Source organism: Petaurus breviceps, unplaced genomic scaffold (genome assembly GCF_028583685.1).
Source record: "Petaurus breviceps papuanus isolate PSGF00001 unplaced genomic scaffold, PetGlider_PUasm1.0 178, whole genome shotgun sequence".
Classification (NCBI taxonomy): Eukaryota; Metazoa; Chordata; class Mammalia; order Diprotodontia; family Petauridae; genus Petaurus; species Petaurus breviceps.
In genome coordinates, this window is record NW_027185777.1 from 17,964,570 (window position 1) to 17,974,102 (window position 9,533).

Below are 9,533 nucleotides of genomic sequence, written 5' to 3' on the forward strand. Positions count from 1 at the left end.
AGGGCTCTCCTAGGTGGCGCAGTGAATAGAACACCAGCCCTGGAGTCAGGAAGACCTGAGTTCAAATCTGACCTCAGACACTTAACACTTACTAACCGTGTGACCTTGGGCAAGTCACTTAACGCTAATTGCCCTGCATTCCCCCCTCCAAAAAGCAAAAAAAAAAAAAATTCAATTTATAGGACCTTAGATGTAGAGTTGGAAAGGAACTAGGAGACAATCCTGAAAGAGGAAACAAATGAAATCCACATTTCAATGGTTTTTAATTCATAGGTGCTTTTCTTCTTTGATAAAACAATAAAAGGACAGTGAGTTTCTTAGAGGAGTGAAGGAAATACCAACTTCCCAGATAAATGCCTGGCACAATGCTTTGCAGGCACCCTGATACTTCAGGAATACATGACTTCATTGGAGTGGAGGTGTGGGGACTCCCTCTACAAAGGTAGATTATAGCTTTTCTATGCCTCTCACTTTCTGAATTGCTGTGGCCCCAAAATTTGTACCTTGGAGAGCTACCTTCTATGAATCTCTCTTTAACCATATGGGTCACACATACCATTGATTTTTCAGAGATGGTTGTGTCCCAGGATTCCCAAGTATATTACCTTATTAATAGAAATATGAGGCATGTCAATTGACCAATTTGCTTCCTTCTAGTGTTTAAACTCTTATTGTATGCAAGGTACTAATCTAGGTGCTAAATGTACCTAAACAAACAGAAACAGGCCTGCCCTCAAGGAGTTTATGTTCTACTGATGGGAAACATTATTAACCTATGTAAATGAAAAGTACATATGAAATAATACAAAGTAGTTTCTACAGGGAGAAAATATTAACAACTATAAAGATAAGAAGAAGGCCTTGTGTTAGAAGGGGCAGAGTAGCTAAATTTTGAAGGAAACAGGCAAAAGTGAGGGGAGAGCACATCTCAAACTTGGGGGAACACCTGTGCAGAGTCAAAGAAATAAAAGATGCACTGTCATGTACAAGAAACTCAATAGAAGGCCAATTTTACTGAAAAAGAGAGCATGTGAAAGAGAATAATTGGGAATAAAACTGGAAAGGCAGGTGTGAGCCAGTCTGTGGAGAGCTTTAAAAAAAACAGGCTGAGGACTTTATAATTTTATCTTCAAGGCAATAGGGAGCCTCTGAAGTTTTTTGAGTAAAAAGGTGATATGGTTAAATTTGTATTTTAGGAACACCAATTTGCTACCTGTATGGAGAGGGGAGAGACCAATTAGAAGCCTATTGCCAAGGTCTCTGTGAGTAGGTATGAACTAGGGGAAAGGCTATGTGAAAGGAGAGATGATAGATTTCAGTTCTTTTAGGGACAGAATCAACAAAACTTGGTGACTCTTTGGGCATGAGAAATGAGATTAGAATGAGGGAAGAGTCAAAGGCACCAGGGTTGCAATAAAATTAAGAAAACTTAGAAAAAGAATAGTGAAAACAGAGAGTTCTGTTTTGAATGTATTGAATTGAAATGTTTATGTGACATTCAGGTAGAGATATCCATTTAAGTGCTTCTGCTGTGGAGATGGAAATCAGTAGAGAGATTATATACTTGTAAGTAATGTAATCAGCACAGATTTAATGGAAACCATGAAAGCTGATGAGAGCATCAAGGGAAAGAGCATAGAAAAGGGAGAAAAGAGGGCCCAGAATAGCATGTTGGAGGTCACCAACATGTAGCATGTGAGAGGAGGATCCAGCAAAGGAGATTGCATAAGTGGGGGAATATTTTTATTGAACCACAGGCTTTTTGGTTTTGGTGTATGTGTGTGTGTGTGTGTGTGTGTGTGTGTGTGTGTGTGTGCTAGTGAGCTAACATCAGGATCACTTAAAGCATTGTGGAATTTCTCAAATGCAGTTCCTCTTCAGGTCTGATTGAACTTGTCAACTTTCTAAAGAATTCTTTCTAAACCAAAATAATTTGGAAATAACCCATGAAGATACATTTTAACAAACACACTCATACTTGTGTCTTGAGATGACTTGTTTACCAAAACAGACACAAAATGACTTAACCCTGAAAAAGCATGAAACTTTGACCTCTTTTCATAGATTCAAAAGCACATAGATTTGGAGCTGGAAGGGGCCTTCTAGGTCATGTGATGTCTGCAGTTTAGATATGAGGAGTCTGAGGCCCATACAGTTAAAGTGTTTTATCCTAGATGATACAGAAAGTAGTAGAGCCAGGATTTGAACTGAGGTCCCTGGTACTATGTTATTTTCCAAGAGTGACAAAAGCCATTTTACAGAAGGCATCCCTTTTATCCCATGCCCAAAGGATAACTAGAAGTATTTTAAGCAAATGTCAGACAATTCCTAGCCTGCTTTCCATCCTCGTGTAGTAAGTTCCTGATTAAACCTAAGGAAGACACCTACTGGCATTTTTCTTCTTTTCTTTTCTTTTTTTTTATTTTTGGAGATCAATTGGGGTTAAGTGACTTGCCCAAAGTCACATGGCTAGTAAGTGTTAAGTGTCTGAGGCCAGATTTGAACTCAGGTTCTCCTGACTCCAGGGCCAGTGCTCTATTCACTGGCATCTTTCTTTTCTTTGTTCCACAGAGTGTGTTTACTCAATGTTCTTGGGGCAGTGTCTGGGAAACTCCTCTATCACCAGTCCCCTGGGCTTTACCTGAGATGGACACAAGGTTCACAACCTATTGTCCTCCAGCTGGTCCAGTAATTTGCCACTTGCCTCTGAGGTTCTAAACAGAGTACCATCTTAGAAGTAGTGGAGTTGACTCTAGTCACAGCCCTTATAAGTATTTCAAGTTATTTCTCTTTTCTCACCTAAGGTCTACCAGGGTTCTTGTAAATTACATGAAAACATAAAAGAGAAGTAAAGTTTAAGGATGAAAAGGCTTTCATCCAGGTTCCAAAGGGTTCTTTCCATCTAGGTTCCAAAAGGTTCCTATACTCTAATCTTAGACCTTTACAAGTGAGCAGATATTGACCAATTATCCTTAGATCCTCCTCGTCTGGACCATGATTTTGATGACTGCTAATTCCATGATCAGAGCTGCCACTACTCAAGGTGCTGGCAACACAAAAACAAAAAAAAAAACACAAACAAAAAGCAACCCTTACCCTTGTATTACATCGAGGGGAGACACTATGTATCTATATGTGTATGTATATGCAGAACAACTTGAAACAAAATAAAGGGTAATTAGGTTGAGACAGCACCAGCATTTAAGGGAATTGGGAAAGGATCCATAGAAGGTGTTCCTTAAAATACATCTTAAAAGAATGAAAGGGATTTTTTGAGCCATAGGTGAGAAGGGAGTGTATATGGGATGATTAGACACAGAGATGGGAAATGGGCTGCTATTGGTATTAAAAAGAAGACCAGTCTGGATGGATTTTAGAGGTCAGAAAGAGGAATGATGTTTGAGGAGGCTGGCACCTGGCACTGAAGGGCTTTAAAGCCAAACAGAATAGTTTATATTTGATACTAGGGGTGATAGAGGACCACTGGAGTTTAACTCCTGTTTCAGTGTCCATGGCCTTGGAAACCAGATAGCCAATCTTCTTAGGACTGTGTACCAAGTAAGAACAAACTAGTTTAGAGTGAGGACCTGAGCAATTCTCTTCTCTCTCTTGCATGGAGTTGGTAATGTCTCTTTTGACTACGTAGAAGACTTTTAGGTTTATTTCATGATCTTTGGCTATATCCCAGGGTTCTATAGAGATGAAGATTTATCATATGTTTTAAAAAATTGTGAATTGGCTATAAGCCAGATATATTGTGCATCTAGTTTTTGTGAGACTTAAAAATAGCCCTAAAGTAAACCTAGTTTTGAACATGCTGTCTTAATATAAATTCCTGTTTAGATGCCTAACACTTTAGTGTTTAGTGTTTCAAGTGTCTAATAAAATGACACATCGCTCCCCAAATCCTGGTATATGCAGTTCTAAAGATGTAATTAACAAGTAAGGTGTCTGTTAGAACCTTTCAGTCATTGTTTAATTATTAGAGCCTGTTGCCATTCACTTATATGTGGGAGACTAAAGGGACAGGAATGGCTGCGAATACAGGGTCACCCAGGTATTTATCTTTTTGAACTGCCTGGAAACAAAATAACTGCATTTAATTCTTCCATCTGGGAATTTCTGTAATTACCATCCATCAGTATTATGCTGAGTCCTTTGAGTCCATGAGGAATCCCAGTGAAATGTGAATTAAATATCTTATACTTTGAAATGGAGGCAGGTGACTCAGTGGATACAGTGCTAGGCCTAGAGTCAGGAAGTTCAAATCTGGCTTCAGACATTAGATGTGTGACCCTAGGCAAGTCACTTAATCTCTATTTGCCTTAATCCATTAGAGAAGGAAATGACAAGAAAATCCCATGGACAGCATGGGTGTTCTATGATCGACAGGGTCACAGAGTCAAACACAACTGACCAACTGAACAACTTCTAAATGTACCTTTGAGACCATTTATGTTATTTTATCATTTTACTAATTTCTTGCACATATTTACAAAATATTGACACATATTGACAATGTTAGAGTGATGCTTGAAGTGAATGTTAGAATTAAGAACTGTGATTTTTTTTTTCTTATCAGCCTTACAATAATTTTCTTGTGAAGGAGAGCCTGGTGTGAGGAAGAGAGATAAGTTCCACAAAATTTTTACATAAATCAAGTGGAAAAATATAATTTTAATTACAAAAGTTTTAATTATTAATTTTTCTTTGTCAATTTTCTTTATGAATTGTTCATATATTTTTAGTCATTAATTTATTAATAATTAATTAATTTTAACTATAAAAACTTTTCAGGAACACAGTTAATGAAGCAAAATCAAACTCTAAAATAAATTTTAAATTCTTCTCTTAGTTATGAATTACACCTAGTTGTAGGCTGTGTAAAAATAATTTTCTCTTTTGTATATGGAAGGACTGAAAATACAAAACTTTAAAAATGAAACACCCTAAAAATGAGTGTATGACTTAGAGAGTCATTATCATATAGTGTGTGTTCGGTCTTATTATTGTAGGTCATGAAAGAATTGTTACTGAATGTGACAGTTCATTTCTTTCTGAAAGAAATCAGAGACAATGAAATACAATGAAAGACAATGAAAGACCAGTGGCCTGGGAAACTCGGATTCTGGTCCTTCTGCAGGCCGCTGGAACTCTGTGGCAGTTGGCAAATACTCTGTCTCAGGGCTCAGCCTCAGGGGCTCTTCTCCTCCCATAAACCACAGTTATGCCTCTGGCTTCTTTGTCCCAAAAATGTCCTTGATCTCTGCAGCATGGTCCCACCGGGCAGGCATGAGTTGACCCTTCTTTGCCCACAGCCACAGCCCCGGATCTGTCTGGTCATCACCAGTAGGCCTGGCTTCCAGAAACAGCAAAGGGTGGAGTAGGGGGAAGGGAGAGTGTCCTTCAATCTTCCACTGTTCCTTAGATGAAAGTTTTTGAGGTAAAAGTTCACCAGGTGAAAGTTCCTGAGGCTGTGAGGTAAAAGTTCCTTGAGGAGAAATTTCTTTAATATATGAGTGAGGTGGAAATTTAGGCAAAATTTCCTGAGGTCTAGTCTGCTTCTCCACAGAGATGCCCCAGGGCCTGCTATTTGTTGACCCAGTGGCATCCATCTGGAGGTGTATGCATTTCCCTCGGGCCAAACCTCAGCCCCAAGATTCCTTTTTTGAGGTTCTCTCAAGTGATCTTAGTGAGGACAACTGCTTTACTGGCTTTATTTTTATTGCTCTATATTCATTTCATGGTGATTTTCTTTCTGTTTGTGAGGACATCTGGAGAGCCTGGAAATTTCTGATCTACTTCTCCATCTTCCCAGAATGTCCCCAAACTAACCTCTCTGAGCTTCAATTTCTTCTATTAAAAAAAACCAAAACACAAAAAAAAACAAAACATGGTGGGAGATGAAATAGGTCAGGAGTGGGGAACCTGCAGCCTGAAGGCCCTCTAGGTCCTCAAGTATGGCCCTTTGATAGAATACAAACTTCACAGAACAAATCCCCTTAATAAAATAATTTGTTCTGTAAAACTTGGACTCAGTCATAAGGTTATACTGGAGGACTTAGAAGGCCACCTTTATTCATTCTATGATTATTTCACAATATAGATATGGCCTTCTAAATATATGAATCTGATCTTGGAGTTTTGAGAGAGAATTGTATATTAGTATTATCATGATAAATGATAGATATACTAATAAATGATAAAATACTATAAAATAGTATTATCATGATAAATTAGCATAGCTACTACATAGTAGGCTCTTAATAAACGTTTATGGATCAAATTCCAAGACTCAAAACTTCAGTCCTAAAAAGGCTAGAGCATAGGGAATTAGAATGATGATTTCATTAATATAGGGAACTCCTGGATAAGGGAAGTCCCTTTACCAATGTAAGGGGCAGCATTGAACAATTTTGTCTTGTCCAGGGCAGCAGAACTAAGATGTATCATGGTGGCACTAGGATCCAGGTATTACAGGATGCAAGGCCAGTGTTCTATCCACTCTGTCATTCAAATTTGTAATTATGTTCATTAATATTTTCTGAAACTGCAATGAAATTTATCCATGATTAAAATCTGGCATCAGTCTACTTAGGAAGACTTAATTTCATCATTTTTTTTTACAACCTTTACATTGAAAGGATGAAGCAAAGGCTTATTTGCACGCTTCAAGTAGATTTAAGAAGTAATTGTTCCTGTGCCTGATTATAAAGAGCATGATTATTGCAAATTGCCTCTTACCTATAATTAAAAGGTTCTCCATTTTATATCCAAAGTTAAGAATTTTAAAAAGATTCTGTATTCCAAGAACTGTTTTGAAGTAGCTTTATTCTTTTGTAATTCAGGGCATGATCATTCCTTGTCATTTTACTGGATAGATATATAGCTACATTCAAAAGATCAGGGGGAAAATAGTTTCATTTATTCTGATTTGTAGCTTCAAATGAGGCATGAAAAAAACTGCTTTCCACTTTCCCTGATGTTGAGATCTGCCCCAGTTCTATTTTAGATTTTCAAGTCTCTCTGAGACTGCCTTCTGATTATAGTGTATATACATGTATATACATGCACACACACATACACATGTATGTATATATACATACATATACACACAAATATGTCTGATTATACTGTACACATACCTTGTATGTACATGCAAAATGTCCCAAAGGTCTTGGTGCAGTCTTGAGTTAGCAAAGCTTTAAAAACCTTGTATTTGTATGTTGTCTCTCTCATTAGATTGTGACCCCCTTGACAACAGGGACAATGTTTTTGCCTTTTAAGTAAGTGTGTGACTATGGGTAAGCTGCTTCACCTTTCAGAGGATCAGTTTTGTCATCTGTAAAATAGAAATGATAATATTTATGCCTCCTTCCCCACAGGATTTTTACAAGGAAGGTTCTCTGGAAAACTTAAAACCATATATATAATTGCAGTTCTTAACTTGGACTCAATGGACCCAGAAGGGGTCTACATATGGATCTCATAGGGTTTTGGGACTTGGATGAGATAGCAGTGTAATATAATTTCTGTCCATTATAATCCTATGTATTTTATTTTATCCATTTAAAAAAACATTATTTTGAGAAGAGGCATATAGATTTTACTTGTCTTCCAGAGGGACCCACCACACAAAAAGGGTTTAGGACATTTGTCACATAATGATAAAAAATTAACGATAATAGTAATAGCTAATTTTTGTATAGTGCTTTAAGGTTTACAAAGAGCCTTTCAAATGTTATCTCATTTTATCCTCACAACAACCTTGAGGAACTGAGACAGACAGAGGTTAAGTGATATGCCTAGGGTCTTACAGTTAATAAATGTCCAAGGTTGGAACTGAACTCGGGTCTTCCTAACTCCAGGGCCAACACTATCCACTGTGTGATCTAGCTGCCTAAATTGTGAATTATTATTATGTATATTATTTAATAACACAACACATATTACTTACAGTTACTTATATCACTAAAATGTTGGAATGATTTCTTTTTTTTTTTTTAGAAACATAAACCTTTGAGATGCTTCCATTAACTGGAAAAACCATCACATTTGATAGCTTTCCTGATCCATCAGATACATGGGAAATCACTGAAACAATTGGCAAAGGAACTTATGGGAAAGTTTTTAAAGTTTTGAACAAGAAAAATGGCCAAAAAGCAGCAGTTAAAATTCTGGACCCAGTCCATGTGAGTCACATCTTTTTATAATTAACTTTCTTTGTTACTACATTGAATTCTAATGCATTCTCTGGTTGTCTTATCTTGCTTTGCCAATCAGTCATATTCTGGAGCAAATTACAATTTTAAAGAGGGATAAAGATGGAAAAGGTCTTCAGAAGAGTTGCCATGTTTATAGTGCATTGCACTGAAGGGCATATCATTAGGATCAAAGCTCTGGTCAAAGGTTCTGTAAAATCACACAGATACCCAGATTCACAGGTCAAAATTCTCAGAGGTCTTTTTATACAAATCAGCTTTTATGTCATTGAATTTCAGCAGAAGCATCCCTAGACCATGGGAGAAAGTTTGAAATCTATCTTATCTTAAATGGCATCCAGGGAAGGGGAGATCATTTTCAGGTCAGTGTAGTTGGGTTAATCTTTGTACAAAATGGAAAGCTGGAATTTTTGAAATCTAATCTAAGTAACTGGCACTGACTGGTTGGTCATCAGAGCAAGGAACTGTAATCATTATAGCTTTTGTCCACAAGTGAATGGGTATGTATGTATGCATGTACATTTATACATATATTTATTCACTTCTTTGTATACATAACATGAATTTACACATATATGCGTGGGGTGTATGTAGTATAGATGAATAAAAAGAAATTGACTTTGTGAAGATATATGATTTCAACCATGTAGGGACCTCTTTGTGTGCAAACTCCTGATGTAGTTCAGTTACTTTTTTGTAATTCAATAGTCTTAGAAAGTTGTATTGCCACTGAAAAGTTTAAAAAACTTACCTATGGTCAGATCGCTAGTATATAGCATGTCTAGGATTTAAACCCAGACTCTGAGACCAGACTTCTATCCATTCTGTCTTGTAACCTCTCAAATATTTATATTACTAGGCCTCATTGGATGGACACCATCCATCCCTGACCATGAACCCCTTATTCCTATATCTTGAGCTATTCTCCAAAATCTCAAATCTTATTTTCACCCGCCTTCTTCTTAATCAGTTGTTTGCTTCCCAAGTCTGCATTTCTCTTCTGCAACTGTCTTCAGTTAGCAGCTATGATGAAAAACCCACCTAAGACCCTAAGTCTTCAGGTTCTTATTCTGGAATTCATAATCTTTTGTAGTGTTTTCTAGTTTTCATCTTAATGGTACCTGTTGTTCCTCATCATCATTCAAACATGAGATGCTGTCCAACCCTAGCAGAAAAGCTTCCCCAAAGTTGATTGTTTATTCTTTTTTTTAAAAAAACAATTGGGGTTAAGTAACTTGCTCAAGGTTACACAGCCAGTTATTTCTGGGTGTGGTGCTAAGTATCAGAGCCCAGATTCGATCCCAGATCATC

The 9,533-nt window shown here is 37.1% G+C and overlaps 1 protein-coding gene across 1 annotated transcript in view; it reads left to right on the forward strand.

The window, feature by feature from the left end:
• Positions 1 to 8,024: 8,024 nt before the first annotated feature.
• MYO3A (myosin IIIA) overlaps positions 8,025 to 9,533 on the forward strand; it is a 269,882-nt gene continuing 268,373 nt past the window's right edge. The window contains exon 1 of the mRNA XM_069086101.1: positions 8,025 to 8,192. Within this exon, the coding sequence (XP_068942202.1) occupies positions 8,025 to 8,192 (168 nt within the window). The remainder of the gene's footprint in view (positions 8,193 to 9,533) is intronic.